The sequence below is a fragment of the Lagenorhynchus albirostris genome, chromosome 15, assembly GCF_949774975.1.
Source record: "Lagenorhynchus albirostris chromosome 15, mLagAlb1.1, whole genome shotgun sequence".
Taxonomy (NCBI): Eukaryota; Metazoa; Chordata; class Mammalia; order Artiodactyla; family Delphinidae; genus Lagenorhynchus; species Lagenorhynchus albirostris.
In genome coordinates, this window is record NC_083109.1 from 46,458,873 (window position 1) to 46,479,194 (window position 20,322).

General features: G+C 44.9%; 1 protein-coding gene across 6 annotated transcripts in view; it reads left to right on the forward strand.

Annotated features, from left to right (window-relative positions):
• RALGAPA2 (Ral GTPase activating protein catalytic subunit alpha 2) overlaps positions 1–20,322 on the forward strand; it is a 281,841-nt gene that overhangs the window by 193,360 nt on the left and 68,159 nt on the right. For all 6 annotated transcript variants that reach the window (XR_009535079.1, XR_009535080.1, XR_009535078.1 and 3 more), the window contains one exon: positions 11,345–11,472. Coding sequence is in view for 3 of the 6 variants with exons in the window: in XM_060122391.1 (XP_059978374.1) it covers positions 11,345–11,472 (128 nt within the window). In the remaining 3 variants the exon portion in view is untranslated. The remainder of the gene's footprint in view (positions 1–11,344; positions 11,473–20,322) is intronic.

Consider the following 20,322-nt stretch of genomic DNA (forward strand, 5'->3'; position numbering starts at 1 on the left):
AGTGTTATATACCCCTAATGGGAATACTAGAAGGAAAAGAAAGAGAAAGAAACAGAAGAAATATTTGAAATTATAACTTAAAGATATTTTTATATAACATACTTTAATATATAATTATAATATGTGAAAAATTTCCAAGTTGATGACAGATACCAAACCACAGATCCAGGAAGTGTAGACAACACCCAGGAGGATAATACCAAAGTATCTACACCTAGACATATCACATTCAAACTGCACGTTGCAGACTGAATGTTTGTGTCCCCCCACCCCCCAGAATTCATATTTTGAAATCTAACCATCACTGTGATGGTATTTAGGGGTAGGGGTAGAAAGGTGATTAGGTCATAAGGGTGGGGCCCTCAGGAGTAGGATTGGTGACCTTATAAAAGAGGCCCCAGAGAGCTCCCTTACCCCTTACTGCGTGTGAGAACACAGAGAGAAGACAGCCGTCCATGTACCAGCCATCTTCTGATGTCTTGTTCTGGGACTTTCCAGCCTCCAGAACTGTGAGAAATAAATTTCTGTTGTTTATAAGCCAGCCAGTCTATAGTACTCTGTTAAAGCAGCCCAAACAGACACTACCAAAAATCAAAAACAATGGGAAAATCTTAAAAGAAGCCAGAGGAAAAAAAATAACAACTATAGAGGTTCAAGGATAGGTATTACATTGGACTTCTAGCCAGAAATCATTCAAGTTAGAAGCAAATGAAGTAAAATATTTCAAGTGTTGAAAGATAAAAACCACCAGCATGGAATTCTGTATTCTTCAAAAGTGAAAGAAGAAATGAAGACTTTCTCAAACAAAAATTAGGAAATTTGTAGCCAGGAGACCTGCCTTGCAAGAAATATTACAATAAGTTCATAAAAAAGAGAGAAAATATTACAGAACAGACACACAGATCTACTTTAAAAAGGAAGAGCTTTAGAGAAGGAATAAATGAAGGTAAAATGAAATGTTTTATCTTCTTATTCTTAATTGATCTAACAAATAACATTTTGTTCCAAACAGTAATAGCAACAATGTATTCAGTGATTATAACTTATGGATAAGTAATGAATGACAGCAGTGTTATAAGGATGGGAGGGAAGAATTAGAAATATTCTGTTATATGGTACTTGCACTACCTGTGAAGCAGTAAGTGTTATTTGAAAGAGGACTTGGATTAGTTATAAATGTATATGTCAAACTCAAGGGCAAACACTAAAAGAAGTAAAGTGTATATAAAATATACACACACACACACACACGTATGTACATGTCTGGAGGACAGGGCCATGCCTCCCCCTCCACATCCCACCCTGGACCATGGAGCACATGAGAAGTGCTTGGAATTTAACACATTTTAACTTTTTATAAAGTTTTCAGTCCGTGGACTTCTCAGTCTTTCTGACAAATAACGTAACTGATATTTCTTTTTTCCAACGGAAAAGTTGTTATACTTAAATGCAATTTTTTAACCGATGTATCTGTCACCCACTTTGGCATCTCAGGCACAAATGCAGGGCCAGAACACACCCTCTCAGTTCAGAAGTTCATATCGTGGGATCATGAGCTTCCCAGAGGGGGAAACTGGCAGGTCCTGGAATCCTAGACACGGGGGGTAGAAGCGCCCTGAGAAACCACCGGTTCTGACCTCACTCACGCACGGATGACCCTGTGAGGGTCAGCCTGTCTGTGCAGCCAGCATCCCTGGTGCCTACAGCCCTGTGAATAACCACGCCCAGAAATCCCTCCTTTCCCTTCGGCCTCTCATTTTGGCCCTTCGTTATTTCCAGTCTGGCACTTGATTCTCTCATTGTTCATTATAACTTTTTGGTTGTTTTAGGTTGACTTTGGGGATCTGGTCAGAAACGTGAGAAACTGTGTTGTTTGCAGTTTTCATGAAACGCCCCCAAATAGGTTCTCTTCTCCTCGGTTCATAGGCAGGATTTGGGGCAAGGCACGTGGTGCCCCCGGTGGTAGGGCTGCTCCGCCCTGGTGCCTTGGTTGGTAGACGTGAAGGCCTGCCCCTCAGTGTGAGCCTTGTAGGACCACATCTCCAGGGATGGCCCCCGTCCCCATGGGTGATGAGGCGGTTCTGGCTTCGGGGTAGGTAACCAGACGGCTTCTCTGGGGGGATGGGCATCTCCCCGCATGCCTAGTCGCCCGTGTGTAGGAGCTCTTTTCTTCCGTGTCTTTCCTTCCTGACCCCTTATTCTAACATTATTTTCCAGCTCACAAAGTTCTGTTCATAGAGATTGTGGTCATTATTGCCATTACTCTTCACTTCACAGGCCCTTGCTTTACTCCCATCTTATTGTAATGTGGCTTTTCCCTCCGAGTATAAAAACATGCATTCTTCCCTGCCTGACTTCTGCGTTTGGTTCCTGACCACTTAGTTTGCAAAGACCATCTCCAGGTTAGCTCTGTGGCCTCTGCCAGGTTGTATCTCCTAGCGACACGCACAGACTTGAAGAGCACGCTTTCATCGTGGCCTTTTCATCTCATGAATAAATGTAGAAAATTTACCTGGGGCTCTGTGTTGCCTGCATTTGGTTTCCCAGGACATTAGGTGGGTGGAGAGGCTGCAGGTGGGCAAATACAGCAGCAACGAGTTGTGAAAACGAGCTGGCTATTTCTGCTGGGCGTTCACGGAGTCTGCTGTCAGCTGGGTCCCCCGGCTGTTCTTCAGTATTTTCCTGTATCTCTCAGTGATTCTGATGCGCCATGCATTTCCCAAGGTACCAATTCCAGAGCTTTTCAGTCTTCTCAAGTCCACAGTCTAGGCTTCCCTCCTGCCTTACCTCCTTTAGTGCCCAACCTCTGACTTACCCAGGAAGCCCCTCGGCAGCAGCGTGCGGGCTGTTGCCCGGTTCTGTCGACACCCTTGCTCTTTATTTATCTGTAACCTTTTAGTCACGTCTGTTCACACAACTCCAACTAATGCTCAACTGGATTAACACCTGACGTACGCGGTGGGGAAGCTGCCTTAGCAAAAGAGCCAGTGCCCCCTCACCCTTTCCTTCCCGTCTTACACTGTTTGCCTGGGGTGTACCTCCCCTCCCACCACCAGTCTCTGCTGACACCCACGGTCATGACCGCCTCCTACAGGAAGGTTTCCGAGGCTTCTCTCAGCTAGAAGAGGACTCTCTCTGGCTACAGAACGTTATGTCTGTACTCACCCTAAAGCTCTTTTTTTCTCTTCATCTTTTTGCCTTCTTGAATACGTATTTTTATCTTCTGTGCAAACTACCTGTGGGCAAGAGCCGTCACTTATTTTCCTGTATTCCTCCATAGCCCTCAAAGCAGGCAAATACGTAACTATGAAACAGATGAAATCTGATCTCCCTGCCCCTTTCAGCCTAGAAAGATTCTGTGTACTCTTCAGAAGTTTCAGGCAAAATTTGAGAGTCCTCTGATTATCCATTTTTTCCAAAAATTACCTTCTGATATTTAGAGAACATATTTATACATATACAGAGATTAAAATATTTGGAAATAAACATTCTCCTTCTCAGAAACATACCTTATATTTCTTTTAAAGTTTTCACCCTTATCTCAAAAGTATATGATTCTTCCACATTCCCTCTCATTAGGACAGTACTGTTTGCACCACACTTATTAATATAGCATTTGAACCTTTCAGCCAGTCTGTGAGGGCAGTAGGGCAGACCACACGGCCCCTGGGCTCCAAATACGTCCACAGTTGGTGCAAGTGTAGCAAACTTGGTTTCTGGGTAGCCGAACCAAGTCCAGAATTTGAATCCCAGTAGCATGGATCTCTTTCTGAGTAGAAGAGTGTTAGTTTTCACACCTGTGGGCAGAGGTTTATTAATGAAGGACTGTGTACACTTTACAGGCATATGTGCGGCGTCCTAGACCTTTGATTAAGTCACCCACCTCTTACATGAGAAAAGCAGTGTCAAAGAGCTGGGCACAAAAATCATGGCCGTATCTTTGTTATGAACAGATGCCTTTAGTTTTTAAAAAGGGAGGCATAACTGACCCAACTGGGTAAGTCACACCACCCAGACTCTGCATTTACAGCTTCCACACTGCTGGGGCTCAGCAGGCCTCGATCTCGAGGCAGTGTTCCAGTTCTGGAAGCTAGAGGTCATCCATGAGGAACTGGAACAGACCTCAGTTGTTGATTATCCAAAATGTCTCGACTGAGTCCTTGAAAGATTAATTCCCACAAATCAAATGGAGATTTCCAATCACTTTGTGTGTCCCAAGGATTCTCCCTTGTCCTTGCTCCAGCAACTGGGTGCATCCCTGTGCTGTTAGGCTGCACAGTGTTGCAGCAGGAACTTCTCTGCAGATGCGAGTCTTCTCTGCTTTCACGGGATCTGGCCAAGAGAACCTGGCTGTGAAAGTGCCTTGGACTAGACCTGGGCCTGATGAGGAGAAAATCATTGGGGCTGTACTTTCTAGCTTTGTGCTTCCTCTCACAGCTGTTCTTCCTTTCAATGCGGAGCACGTGAGAGGGGCTCCACATGCATCCCCTAATTTGCAGCTGGAAAGGAAATCTAGTTTGTCAGCAGTCTTGGAAAGTCTTATTAATCTCCAGGATTTGGTCATCATGCAGAAGCTTTAGTTGGTTGTGAATATACATGCTCAACAGGGACGAAGTGATGAATTGAGGTTGTGATTAGGCCTAATACTTGATGTAGTCTTCCAATAAATTTCCCGTTGGACGTGGGAGCAGGACGAGGTGCGCAGGAGATTCCCTTTTCCCCGTCCCCGTTGTGTAGCAGAGCCACTCACCCAGGCCACCCCAGAACTCCCTGTACTACCTTGCTGTCCAGTGATCTGGGGAGCCTGATAACCAGGGGCAGTTTCCCCTTCCAACTGAGGGGAACCGCAGTGCCTTCTTCTGGTAGGGTTGCTGCTCCCTTCCATACTAAAAACTAACATCAGAGACCAGCATTGTAGGAGCAAAAGAAAAAACTTACATGTGGGTCAGGAGGAGTAAAGGGAGCAGCACTCTCCTTCCCCCGCTATACCTAGATGTGAGTATTCTGATTATGGAAGAAAGGCCACCATGTATTGGTTCCTGGTTCCAAGGACATACCATATCTTATAAGTCAGTATCCCCCGCTCACATGGCAGTATGTCCCAGTGAGCATGGGAAATGAGTTTTCAACAATCTTCTTGCATGTAGGCCCCTCCACTCAGCTCCACTGGGTCCAGTGGACCTCTGTCACACTGTCTTGCTTCCTACACCTTGTGGTGTAACTTGCTATAAAATGAGGCCAGCCCCTACCCTGTTCTCCCTCAAGAATGTCTTAGCTTTTCCTGGCCTCTCTGATTCCCATATACATTTTAGAATCAGCTCATCAGATACGGTGTGTTGAATCCACAGATCAGTCTGGGATGGGAAGTAACAAATGCTGAGTCTTCTAGTCCATGGACAGATACATCCTTCCATTTATTATATTTAGACTACTGGAACGTCTCTCAGTGAAGTTTTACAGATTTCTGTATACTTTCCTTGTTAGATCTATTCCTGTGGACTTCATATTTTTATGCAGTTGTAAATAGTATCTCTTCATTTCATTTTCTAATCATTGGTTGCTGGTAGATAGAAATGCAGTAGGATTTTTCTGTTTACGCTGTGTCCATTGACCTTGATAAACCCTCTTATGAATTTGGAGTGTTTTCTGTAGATTCTTTTGGAGATTCTGTGAATATAATCGTGTCATCTGAAATAATGACCGTTTTGCCTCTTCATTTCTAATTCATAATCTCCTATTTCTATTTCTTGCATCTATTTCTTGCATCTCCAGCACAGATGTTGATAGATGTGATCAAGGGGACACTCTTCTCTCTTACATACGTAAAGCTTTTAATGTTTTACCCTTAAGTTTAGTGGTTTCTGTAGGGTTTAGTAGATATTCTTTAACAGATTAAGGAAGTTCCCGTCTATTCCAAGATGGCTAAGAATTTTTTTTTATCATAAATGAATTTTGAATTTTATGAAACACCGTTTTCAACATCTGTTGAGGTGATCCTCTGACTTCTCTCATTTCTACTACTAATGTCGTTAAGTATATAGATTGATTTTTAATGAAAACCCACACATATTCCTGGGATATACTCAACTTGGTCATGATGTTTTATTATTTTTTGCATGTTATTGAATTGGTTGGCTAGAATTTTGCCGGGATTTTTGCCTGCATGTTCATGAGTGAGATTGGCTCCTGGTTTGTTATTAAGATTACACTAGCCTAATAAAATGAATGGGTTTGGTTTCCCTTTTCCTATACACTGGAATTGTCTCTAAAATAATAATTTGTTCTTTAAAGGTTTTGTAGAATTTGCCAGTAAAGCTATCTGGGATGGCTTTTCCTCTTTAAAATAGTTTTTTTTCACTGTGATTCAATTACTTTAAAGCTTATAGAATTATGGTTTTTATATATTATCTTGTATCTATATTAGCTAAGTTGTATGTTACTGGAAATTTAGCAATTTCGTCTAAATTTCCAAATGAAGAGGCATAAAAAGCTATACACGTTTTCTAAGCATCTGTGGTCATGTCCCCCTTTTATTTTTAATATTATTTATTTGTACTTTCTTCTTTTCTTGATTCATCTTGCCAAAGACCTATCAATTAATTGTATTAGACTTTTTTCAAAGAACCAACTTTTGATCTTGGTTATTCTCTCTATTGTGTTTCTATTTCATTAATGCCTAGTTTTGCCTTTTTTTTCTTTCCCTTTACTCTTCGAGTTTATTTTATTCTTTTGGCTTTCCAGTATTTCTTGAGATGGATGCCTGTCTCATTCAGTTGCAGCCTTTGTTCTTTCTAATATAAGCATTTAATCCTACACATTTCCTCTGAGTACTGTTTCAACATGTAAGTTATAATATCCACTATTTTCATTATTATTCTTTGTTGGCCCCTGAGTTATTTTGAAGTATTTCTTCATTTCTAAACATAGAGATTTGTTCTGGTTTTCCTTTTGCTGTGGATTTTTAACTAATAACTCTTTGGGCACAAAATACGGATCGTATGAGTTCAACCCCTTGACGTTTTTTGAGACTTGCTCTGTGACCTAGAACAGGGCCCAGCTAACTTTTTCTTTAAAGGACCAGGTAGTAAACATTTTAGGGTTTGTTGCCCATGCAGTGTCTGTCACAACTGCTCGGCTCTGCCGTTGCTGTGTGAAAGCAGACACAGGTGAAGAGGGTGGCCATGTTCCAGTAAGACTGTATTTTGGGCTGATTTTGAGTTTCATATCACAAACTATTTTTTTCCAACCATTTGAAAAAGTGAAAACCATTCTTAAGTTTGCAGGCCATTCAAAAAAGGCACCAGGCTGGAATTAGGCCCCATGGGCTATATCCTTGGCCTAGAATATGATCAATTAAAAAAAAAAATTCTGCGCACGCTTGAAGAGAATATGTCTTCTGCAACTGTATTTTGTATGTGTCCATTAGGATGAGTTTGTCAGTTGTGTTGTTGGAATCGTCTATATTCTTACTTGTCTTTTAAAAAATATTTTCTTTGAAATGTAACATAAAGAAGAGGGCACACATTGTAAATGCGCAGCTTGATGAATGTCTTCAAAGCAGACGATTTATTTATTTATTTATTTTGGCCACGCCGTGCAGCATGCGGAACTTCCTCAACCAGGGATCGAACCCACGTGCTCTGCATTGGGAGCATGGAGTCTTACCCACTGGACCACCAGGGAAGCCCCTCAAAGTAGACAATTTAATACTACCCAGATGTAAACACAGGATATTACCAACCCCCAGAAATCACCAGTCCTCCCCAAAAGTGGCCACTATTCTGATTTCTGTCAACGTTGATTAGTTCTACCTGTTTTTGAATAGTATTATATAGCATGAACTTCTTTGTGTCTGTTTCTTTCACTCAGCATTATATTGGGGCATTCCCATGATGTTATAGATTTGTTCCTTTCATTACTGTGGACTATTCTTTTGAGTCAACATGCCACAAATTTTGATTCATGCTCTTGTTGATGAACATTTAGGATATATACACTTTGGTGGAATATGTGTGGCTTGCCTTTTCACTTTCATGATGAGCAGAATTTTTAAAATTTTTATTGTCCAATTAATTTTTTCCTTTCATGATTGGTACTTTTATTTTTTATTTTTATTTTTTTGGGCTGCGCCGGGTCTTAGTTGCAGCATGTGGGATCTTTTAGTTGCGGCCTGCGGACTTCTTAGTTGCAGCATGTGGGATCTAGTTCCCCGACCAGGGATCGAACCTGGGCCCCCTGCATTGGGAGCCTAGAGTGTTACCCACCGGACCACCAGGGAAGTCCCTGGTTGGTACCTTTTGTACCCTAAAAAATCCTTGCCTCACCCAAGGTTGCAAAGATTTTTTCATGTTTCCTTCTAGAAACTTTGTGGTTTTAGCTTTAATATTTCAACCTATAATCCATCTCAGTTTTGTGTGTAGTATGAGGTAGAGGTCAAGGTTCACTTTTTAATATGTCTATGCAGTTGTTTCAGTGTCTTTATTGAAACAGACTTTCCTTCCCCATAAAATTGGTATGTTGCCTTTATTGCAAATCAATTATCATATATGTGTGATTCTATTCTTGGACTCTATATTTTGTTCTGTTGATATATTTGTCTATCCTGGTTCCAATATTATGTTATAGGCATTATTATGGTTTTATATTATTTCTTGAAATCAGGTAATATGTCTTATTATTATTGTCTTGGCTAATCTATGTATTTTCATTTCCATGTAAATTTAAAATCAGCTTGTCCATATCTATAACAGCAGCTTGTTGGAATTTTTATTTGTTTTGTACTGAATCTATAATTCAGTTTCAGAAGACTTGACATTTTTATAATATGGAAACTTCCAATCGATGAACATTGTACATCTTTCTGTTTGTTTTGGTTGCCTTTAATTTATCTCAGCAATGTTTGGTAGTTTTAAGTACAGTTGTTTTGCATATCTTTTGTCAAGTTTATTTCTAGGTATCTGACGTTTTTGGTGCCATTATGAATAGTATTTTTAAATGTCATTTTCCAATTATTGGTTGCTAACATTCAAAAATACAGTTATTTGGAGGGTATATTGTATACAGTGACCTTTCACAATTCACTTATTAGTTCTAGTTAAAGTCCTTTGGATTTCTCATGGACATAATCATGTTATCTGTGAATAAAAATTACTTTACTTCTTTCTAATCTTTATGCTCCTTTCGTTTTTCTTCCTCTCTTTTATTTTTCTTTGTTGTAATGACTAGGACCTTTAAAAATGTTGACTAAAAGGGGTGAGAGTAGACATCCTTGCCTTTTCAGGTCTTTAGGTAGAAAACATTTATTGTTTTACCATGAATTATGCCATAATTTTTTTTCCCTCGAAGCTTTCATCAAATTGAGGAAGTTCCCTTCTATTCCCAGTTTGCTGGGAATTACTTTTTTTTATCATGAATGAGAGTTGAATTTTATCTATGCTTTTCGTGTTTCTATAAGAAGGTCATATGGTTTTTCTTCTTTATTCTACTAATGTAGTAAATTGCATTGATGGATTTACAGGTATTGAACCAACCTTGGTTTTTTTTTTAATGGAAAGTACCCTTTGGCCAAGATACAGTGTCCTTTTTATATATTGCTGGATTTAATTTGCTAAAAATTTGTAAAGGGTTCTTACATTTTTGTTGAAGGATATTAGTGCATAGTTTTCTTGTGTCAGCTCCTCATGTCAGTTCCTACGGGCAAAGATAGTCTTTCATTCACTGTGTATGCCAAGCCCCTCCCCCAATTCTAACCACAGAAAAGGTGTTCTACAGATAAATAGTCTTTGACATGAGTCAAAAGACCTAGGCTGGAGACCCACATTTATTAGTTTATTTAAATTATTTCAAATATTAATGAATTTTACTCATTTGCATTCCAGCCGTGTACCAGGGTCAGTGCTGCTCATTGGAGGTTTTCCTCCTCCACGTGCAGCCACTCCTCAGCGTTATTCGATAATTCTTCCTCATGTCTCTAACCTCTAAACATTGGAGGGCCACAGGATGTAGTTCTTGAACCCCTTTTCTTGATCATCTGAATACCCAGCCTGGGCTATGGCCATACCACCCTGTACGTGCCTATTTTGTCTGAACATCCAGCCTCATGGCTGTGAGCACCAGGTGTCAGTGAATAACTCTGACAAATCTGCAGCCTGAGCCTTCCCCTTGGCTTGCCACTCGATGTGTCCACTGCCGCCCTCGAGCATCACCACTGGGCAGTTAAAAGGCATCTCAAGCTTAGCACGTCTAACACTGAGCTCATGGCCCTCCCCGCCAGTCTTTCAGGACAAGGTGGCTCCAACCTTCCGGTCGTCAGGCCACACACCGTGGCATCATCCGTACCTCTTTTTCTCTCCCACTTCATTAGTAATTCTCTGCAAATCCTCTCAGCTCTCCCCCCCACTTCCCCTGCTACCACTGGCATCCAAGCCAGCATCACCCCTCGCCTGGATCACACAGTAGTTCCCTAACTGGTTTCCATAATGCTCACTCTTCACAGTTTTCCCAACATAGCAGCCAGAGCAATACCTTTAAAGTGCAGGTTTGGGACTTCCCTGGTGGTCCAGCGGTTAGGACTCCACGCTTTCACAGCCAAGGGTGTGGGTTCAATCCCTGGTCGGGGAACTAAGATCTCATAAGCTGTGCAGCGCGACCAAAAAAAAAAGCAGGTTAGATCATATCCCTCACTTCCTAAACCCTCCAGAAGGCATTTGCCTCACTCAGAGCGGAAATCCAGATCTATAAAAGTCCCCTCACAGCCCCTCTTACTACCTGTCTGACTTTATCTCCTTCCGTGCTTTCTCTCGCTCACTCGACTTCAGCACCGTGGCTTCCTTACTGTTGCTGAAGCATACGGATTCTGCTCCCACCCAGGGCATCATACTTGCTGTTGCCCTGCCTGGGATGCTCTCCCGTCAGCCGTCCTCGAAGCTTGAGGTCACCCCTCCCTCTGTCCAGTCCTCTGCTTGCAGCGCCCCTGGCTGTGCGACCTCTAACTGGAGGGCCCCCCGCCCCGAGAAAAAGCCCTATTGCTCTTCCCTTTCTTTTTCACCTTAGCACTTTACTACCTGACATATTACATATTATATGTATTTAAACTGTGACAATCTGTCATGAGAAGTTTAGCCAAAGAGTTCGCAATAGAGGAGCGTCGTGGAACAATCCTGCTTGGCTTGATCCGAAAGCCCTGGAACTGGGTCCAGGTCTAGCATCCTGTCTGTGGGTGGCAGCCTGTGCAGTTGTGACAGGTCCGAGACATCAAGCAGCTGTTCTCATGTCTTTGGTTTGACTTTTACTGGTTTTTTTTTTTTTTTTAATTAAGTGGTTTTGTTTTGTCTTGAATCAACAGGTTCCGTTTTTTGGGCCCCTGTTTGATGGAGCGATCGTGAGTGGGCAGCTCCTGCCAAGCCTTATCTGTGCCACTTGCATCAACGCCAGCAGGGCTGTGAAGTGCCTCATCCCCCTCTACCAGAGCTTGTATCTTTTTGCGCTAAGTGTGTAATGTATTAACCATCCCAGCATCCAGCTTCCAGGCACCTTCTTGTGAGAGGTAAGTCTTAACAACTGGGTGGAAGAGGGAAGAGGGAATTTTTTTCAATCTGGGTTGAAGAAAACTATGATTTTCATACCTTTCCTTAGTTTATATTAAATATAATAATTGTGTGCTACATCAAACTTAGAAGAGTTGATTTTCATAATCAAGTCACATATGTTTATGCTAAGAAGTGGTGCCTATGACAAGATGCTCATTCCTCCTGGGGCATTTCTCCCCAAGTTCGGTCTCCTCCTCCCTCCCTGTTTGCTGCAGTCTGTTGTGTGTAAGGTGGGGTGCTGAGAAAGCAATGGGGTCACTCCACGTGCCTACCAGAAACGACGCTAATTAATCAAAGAACGTGGCAGGTGCCACCAGAGAAGCACAAATGGTGTTCCAGGAGGTCGGGGGAGGGGAACATTGCGTCTGCTCGGGAGGACGGAAAGACACCCTCAACAGAGTTGTACTTGAACTCATCAGTAAGAATGGCTGGAATTCCTTTTGTCATTTTCCCAAATCATTAATATCTCCTTCTCTCATTTCTGGTCTTCTCTCTAAAAACAGAAGAAATTTCACTAGCGTAATTGTTTTTTCTCCAACATTAGTTGGCATGCTGTCATCTTTAAATTCAGGCCTGACCCCTGACCATAAGAAAAAGAAATTAGGGCAACTTCATAAAATCACTGCAAAAAAAAAAAAAAAAAAATCACTGCGAAAGGCATCTGACCTCCTAATAAAACTCAGGATCTCTGTTTCTAATTAGTATTGGTAATGATGATAAGCGTATTGTGTTTGACCTCTGTCTCTGTACTTCTCGCAACCTTACCATCAGTGACATGTTGCTGGAGAGTGGGGGTGAGGGGTGGGTGAGAAATATAACGTGTGAATAGATACAGTTCATGAAAAATACCTTTCATTAAAATCCTGGTCACTTCATTGACAGATATTCTGTCTTTAGGTTAAAAAAAAAAATACATATGCCATGTGGCAACTCGGAATTATCATAGAAATTAGTAGTAGAAAAGAGCTATTAGGTCCCATCTGGTCCCTCCCCGGGGGCCTGGGCAGCATTATCCCCTCGGCCTGTTCCCTCCTGCTTTGTCCGGTGGTGGTGGTGTTTGGGAGAAGGCGTTCTGTGCAGTGATCTCCACGGCACTCTGGACTTAATCTTACGGCTGGTGTCGATTCAGCCTTCCGCGTGGCGTTTTTATTTCACAGACTCAGAGAGAGGTTCTTGGCAGAAATGAGAAAGACCTTTTTAGCAATTGGCTTGTCGGTTTGCATGATGAACTGGACACTTATCAGTCAAGGACGTTGGACCAAGGCATGAAAAAGCCATTTGCAAACAGGAAAATTCCGTCTTGTGTAAGTCCATTGTGATTTTTGTCACCCCACCTTCTCCACTTACGGAACTGCTTGTTACAAGAGCCACGCTTTGCTGTGTTGTTGGACGCTGCTTTCTCAAGTCAGAATTAACGTGTCTTCAGAATAATCAGGTTCAAGGGAAAACGATATTTTTAAAAGTTCAAAGGATAGGATTCAGCATCACTTTAAAAACTCTCCAAGCAACCACACTTGACTAAAGTGGGTGCCGGCTTAGGGCTACTGATGCCAACGTGAGTTAGAAAATGCTGTATTCCAAAGTCACTCATAAACTAGCCAGGTCGACATCTTGGAGGATGACTTAGTACAGAAATTAGGAAAAAGAAAGTAACAAAACTTACTATGTTGATCATTATAAAATGTTAAACATTTTTCTTTTGCGTTATGCCTTGAGGAGATGTAATTGGTACTAATAAATTATTTGAGACAAGAAATAAAATATTATAAATATTTATAGAGATGTAATTAATGGGGAAAGCTTTGCAATCACTTAACTACTCTATTCTTTAATTTCTGCCTGCAAAAGAGCTAATATTCAGGCTAGAAACCAAAGGTATGAGAGGAAGAAAAGTTAGGAGAAGTGGAAAAAATAAGAGAAAATGAAGGTGGGGCTGTTTGTATTTTTGTTCTTTAAAAAATTACTAATTTAAAAATTTTTAAATATTTATAGATATCCGCCTAGGCTATTAATAATGAATTGCTTTTTTAACATTTTATTAAAACATCCTGGTCCTCACATGCTTTAGCAAAAGTCTAAGCTTGTTGGTGTCGCAGCTAATGTCTAGAATTCACTGCTTCACTGAGATAAGCCCTAGATTTGAATTTTGAAAAACACTGAATAACCTAACACATCCTAACATGGGTGTCTCCTTGCACTGATTCATTTATCAAACAAATAGTCAGTGTGGACTCAGGATCTGCCCAGCCCAGTGCTGGGCTCGAGATCCACGGGGAGCAGGCAGGCACGGTCCTTGCCCCGCACTACCCTGAGAAGAGAGGCAGACTAATCAAGTTCCAGGGCAACTGGAGAACGGGGCTGAGATGGCCAGGGAGAGAGCTGGTGGCCGAGCTGGGGGGATGCGAGCAGCTCTGTCCCCCAGGAAGCAGGGGCGGGTCCCAGGCGGAGGGCACAAGAGCAAACACAGGGACTCAGAGTGTTCTCAAGTGGTCAGCCGTAGGAGTGAGCTTCCAGCAGAGATGGTCTTCTGAGCGGGACCAGGGGAGCTGAGGGGACCCTAACTTTCACCTCATGGCCACCTTGAAAGTTCACATCCTAGGACAGCATCACAGCCATGTGACGCCAGGGGAAGAGGTCAGGAGCGGATGTAGGGTCCACTACCCCAAGCCCCTGCAAGCCCCCTCAAGGGCTGAGAAGATCAGTGATACCTGGGACACCCCTGAAACCATGGCTGGCTGTATAAGCTCTGGGTCCCAGTGCAGAATGAAAATGTGGGGTCCTTTATTCAAAAAGCAGGGAAAGTGCCTTTAAAGATGCTAAAATATAAAGCTTTTTCCATTCTCCTGCAGTTTTTCTCTGACTTGTCATGGTGTTTTTTAATTTGCTATTTATTATCAGTTTAAGTAAAGAAATACAAAAAATTTAGATATTAGCATTAATTTTATCATTCTTTATATTGTGCAGTGCCAGTTTAATATGCAAATATAAAAGCATTTAACTCATGTATGAGGTCACCCGTTCGTACTTCATAACTTGTATGTGGATATATTTTGTTTTGACTAGGACGGTGGAAACACGGCACAAAACACGGCAAAAACTGGTTTTATTTCACTCTCCCTATGCTCTAAAACGTACCCTCAGTTTACGGATGAGTCAGGAAGGACTGACCGGAAAGGGAACCACGGTGCCGTTTTCCCCTTTCCTTCTATGTCATCATTCTTAGAGTAAATTGTTGGCTAATACAGGGAAGTAACACAGCTGAGGACACACAGCGTTCCTTGGCTGTTCACGTTTCTTAGGACACCGTAGCCGCCTTTCTGCGTTCACTGCAAGTTCTGGTTCAGATGGGGAGCGAGGCCTCCCCAGGGAGCCAGCCCCCCACCCCAGCTAGCGACTGATACTCAACTGCCTTCATCTACTGTCCACTGAGATTCAGTTCTGTATAATATTTAACTACTTCTATATCAACTTTGTTCAGTAATGTTCAAGAAAATACGATGTTTGTTATTAAGCTGAGGACTGGGGGTGTTGTTGGAACAAATTTGCCTTTTGGAGATCTTTTCTCAAAGAGTAACTCCAGCTTAAAGTCAGTATCAGAGGAGTTCTCGTTTGGGGTACCCTCGGCTAAGTGATCACACAGTTGCAAGTGTGTGTTGAAGGCTCATAGGAGACTGAAAAATACCATTGTCTTATGTGATTCAAAAAGAAAGTGAAGGTGGTAGGGATGTTTGGAAAGCGCCCTCAGTGACGTCTCAGCCGGGCCCCTGTGCCTCCCAGGTCCCTGGTCACCTCCTCCATGGGGGCCTCCTAGTCACCCACTCCGGGGGCCAAGTCCAGTCCAACGAGTGGAGCCTTCATCTTGCGGCCCCCGCCCTCCCGAGTGATGAGGGCCAGCTCACCTGCCATCAGCTTTCCCTGCCCACCGTGGGCAATCAGAGGGCCCAGGCCTGTGTCTGGAGGGCTTGGATGGGGAACTTGCTACACGTGGTGTGTACAGGTCCCAAGCCAACTCGAGATTCCAAAATCAGACCATGGACCGCTGAGAGAGGTTTCCAGAACCATCGGGCCAGGGCTCCATGCTCCTGCTTGGAGAGCTTGTATCACAAGAGGTTGCCATGGCCCGCAGTGTGCCCATTAGGAGGGGTTCTCCCAGAACCACACAGATGGTGGCCTTTGAAAGTGCACGTCCCCTCCGGGGACACAGTGGTCTCAATGACGTCCCCCGCTTCCTCCCTGGAACTGTCTTCATTGATGGGGAGGGCCCAGCTGCCTCAAGAAGGTAGTTGGCCTCCACTCTTTCGCAGGTGAAAGTTAGTTTCATTTTCAATTAGCAGATAGACTTGATGATTCCAGAGCATCTCTCTTAGACTCATGACTTCTTTGTATCTTTGCTCAGTTGTGTTCTCAATTTACACACTTTCAAAAGTGGCCCCTCTTCCTAAAGCTGACACCATCCTGTTTCTTCCCTCTCCCCTGGACTTTTGGTTCTTTCTCCTGGGAAGACCTTATGTTCCTCCATGTGTCTTCACACACTTAAGTGTAGGAGAAGGACTCTGACGCAACAGCACAGAGCGAGTTACGCATCTGTCAGCATTTACTGTGCTCTTCCACATGCCGGGCACTGTCCTGGCCGCCCAGAATAGGAACATGAACACGATATTCCAAGTGAGGAGACGGCATTTGCTCGGACCAAGCTCTGGGAGAACGCATCATGTTTGAGAACCACGGATGCTTCTGTACGGCAGCGTGTGGGACAGACACGCAGACACGCACACAAACACACACGTGTATACACATACGCACGCATACACACAAACACATGTGCATACAATACACACGCATACACACAAACACACGTGCATACGCATACACGCGCGCACGTGCGCACTCATACACACAAGCACACGTGTGCACGCACGCACAACAAAACACACGTGTATGCGCCTGCACGGGCACACACGTGTGTATGCGCATGCACACATATACGCATGCGCGCGCACACACATACGCACGTGCATGCACGCACGCATGTACACATATATACACACACGTGCACATGCACACACACTCCTGGGAAAGATCGAGGTGATGAAGGCATTGCAGGGGCAGTAGAAGGGTCCTGAGGAGAAGTGAGGGCCTGGTCTGTGGCCTCATCAGGGGAGGATGGGCGCCTCCACCAGGCAGGTGGACTGATTGGGGTGGGGTCTGCTAGATGTGCGGATGTGGGGGACAATGGGAAGAGGATTAAGGCCAGACTCCCTGGAGCATCACCTTTGAAGAGGAGGCTTGGGAGGAGGGGGAGAGAGAGAGGTCTGTGGAGGAAAAGGAGAGAACAGTTTTCCAGAAAATCAAGGCGTAGGGAAGGGGAGGGCGGTCACCTCGGCAGGGCAGTCAGGCAGGACGCGTGTCCCCGAGGGGCTCAGCCATGGCTGGTACCCGAGTGCCCAGTCTTCACCTGGAGAACTGGGTAAAACAGGACCCAGAGCAGAATCACTTCAGGAAAGAGGCAAAAACATACCAGATAACAGCAGTACCTCCGAGGAAGAAAACGCTCCCGGGTGGGTCAGAGTGCCGGGGATAGAGAATGCGCCGGGTGCGGAGTTGCAGTCCACGGGGGGCCTGCGCCGTGCTTTTCTAATCCACCTTCCGAGCCGCCCGAAGGTAAACCAGAGCTGTGATAGGGACTTCGGCTACTCGATACCGGCTCCAAGGTACATCCTGATAAAGGCAGCAAGCGTTTGATAAATTCTTGGCTATCAGACCCTCTCTCAGAAGACAGAGGAAAACTTTCTGTGGGATAGAAAAGGGGGAGGCCCCAGGCGAGCAGCCAGTGGAGCCGCAGGGCGTGCAGTCTGCGGAACATCGGGTTAAGAGGGTCGCTCCGAGCGGTGCTGCGTGAGGCCCTCACCGTGGACCCCATCCCACTTGTCCTCCAGCTTCTTCCTCTGGGAGGTGGCAGAAAAGTGTCACTGTGTATCAGTTAAAACTCAAAGTACTGAGAACACAATAATAATAATAATAATAATAATAAACCAGATTGGCCCCTGCAAGTAACCATACCCCAGGTTGTAGAACAAATTTACAACAGCGATCTCAGAACCATAAGAACTGTTTCATCAGAAGTCATGTAAATTAAGGAGGCACCCAGAACTGAAAACAGGAAAAGATTTTCCTTGTTTTCAAATAGAATTAAGGGTGAATTTTGGAATGTTGCCTGGGTCCCTTGTAAAACTGTTAGACTTGATAAATACTAAATAGCTTGTGAGCCTTAAGAAAAGAATGAGTTCACATAGAATAAAGTATCTCAAACACACTCATGGTGTTTGATAAGATCACTATTTTCAGAGATTAGAGAAAGCTTGTAAATATAAATCTTAATTTTGGTAAAACACAACATAAAGTATCATAATCAGCTGGCAGATGGGAGAGGGTTTGGGCCCCTGGGAGCTGGGTGACTTCACTGCAGCCAAACCTAAATGCATTCATTCACAGACACCGAGCAACTGGGGCCCGTGCCTCTGGTCCCGTGTGGGCCAAGGCTTGGCTCAAACCCTCTTCCATCTAGCAACTTTCACAAAGGTCTAGAGCACCTGTTTATCAAAATAAATACCATTTTTAAGGAGAGGTGAGAGGGCTAACTACCTTGACCCAAGGCAAAATCAGAAATGAGGATTATCTCAGCGGACGAGACTTCCAGACCCAAACCAACCAGATGAGACCAAGGCCGTAGCCTGAAAAGCCACACCTTGGGTTTAGCGGGGTCCCTACAAGCTGAGGGCGCTCAGCGTGGCAGCAGGCGGTGTCTGCAACAAACACCCGAGGATCGCGCGGTGGAGCATAGACTGGAGATGAGGGACACGACCAGGAGGGGCAAAGGCACGGTCCCTGTGCCCCTACAGCCTCGAGTCACGTCTTAAACGGGGTGCCACTCCAGGACCACATCATAAGAGAGCCCCACCCACCTGCAGCAGGTACAGAGGGGCCTTACAGCTCAGGGAACCCATAAAACCAGGAAGGCGTGGTCTCAGGAGCTTCGGGGGTTCAAAGAGGAGACAAGACTGCAGCATGGGGAGCAGTGAACAGACACAGCCGGGAGTCAGGTTTTAGCTCAATGTCAAAGCAAACATGCAAAACCAGAGCCCACAAACGAGCTGCCTGCAGGCTGAATCCAGCCCCCAGATGGGTTTCCTTTAAGCTGTGCTGGCCTCCAGCATTGCTCATAAAAATTGAGTTTGTCAGCCACGTCGAAATCTAGATTTCTGATATTTCTTGAAGAGTCAGAACCTCTGACCCCACTAGGCCTCCTTTGCTGTTGGCAACAAAGGCAGCAGTCAGCCTCCTGACCCGCTGGCCATGGGCGCCCCCTGTTCACCACAGCCCCCTGGACCACGGCTCCCCGGCGCTGGGGTCCAGAGCCCCAGCTGGTCCCCCTCGGAGGGAGAGGAGGTGGTTAGTGGGCCACGCAGGGGGAATAGTGCCCGGTCCTGGGTGAGAGCCCAGTAAGTGTCACCGCAGTTGTTACTGTCACGCTGCCAGCCTGGCGCCCGTAAATATCAGAGTTTCAGACCTCTGTTGTAAAATGTGGAAGCGCCCGTCTGTGGAGTTAGGTCTCGGAAGTACTTTTCAGCATCGCAGGTGCTCAGATGAAGGCTGGAGACCGCTCCACCCTCCCAAGTGTAGAAGGTGCCCCCTGGGCGGGGGCGGGGGGGGGAGGGGGGGTGCTGCCTCCACCCTTGGGGCCTGGGAACCAGGCCTGTGAGAAGCACGTGTTTGTGCAGGGGAAGCTTCAAGCAGGGAGAGGAAGACACCACTTTGCTTTTCCGTTTTGCTGCAGATTTGTGACTTACCACTGTTAGACAAAAAGCCATCCCTTCAGGAAAAGTCAGTGTAAATCTAACAATCTGTGCAGAAAGCAGGCTGCCGCTTTGCTTCTCACTCAGATCCGTGGCTAGGCTGCCCCATCTCATCCCATCCTTTGCGGGGTGTGCTCCTCCCTACTGCAGGGCCTTTGGGCATGGGACTGCCCCCCAGGATTCCCCTCCTGGCCACGCTGGTGGCCTCCGCCCCCAGCGGCTGCCCCCGGGTCTCTGCTGTGACCCAGTTGCTTCCCCTCCCGCAGCCGTGCATGCCCTCCACGCGCTCCCTGCCAGACCCGGCCGCCTCCTGCCTCTTCTCTCTCCTGATTGTTCCAGAAGCTCCCCATCCTGTTGCTGTCCCTCCCACATATTCCTGCTAGGACATTATGAATATGTATGTGTGTGAAGGGAGAGACAGAGGGAAAGAGATTGATTTGGTTTAAAAACAACAACAAGGACTTCCCTAGTGGCGCAGTGGTTAAGAATCCGCCTGCCAATGCAGGGGACACGGGTTCTATCCCTGGTCTTGGAAGATCCCACATGCCGCGGAGCAGCTAAGCCCATGCGCCTAGAGCCTATCAGCCACAGCTGCTGAGCCCACATGCCACAACTAATGAGCCCACATGCCACAACTACTGAAGCCCGCTCACCTAGAGCCCACAACAAGAGAAGCCACCACGATGAGAAGCCTGCACACCGCAGCAAAGAGCAGCCCCCGCTCGCCACAACTAGAGAAAGCCTGTGCATGGCAATGAAGACCCAACGTAGCCAAAAAAAAAAATTAATTAATTAAAAAAACATTTTGGAAAGCAGAAGGCAAAAACAACTCATATTTGGTAAAACTGCATTTTTTTCAAAATTGAAAACTTTTATTATCC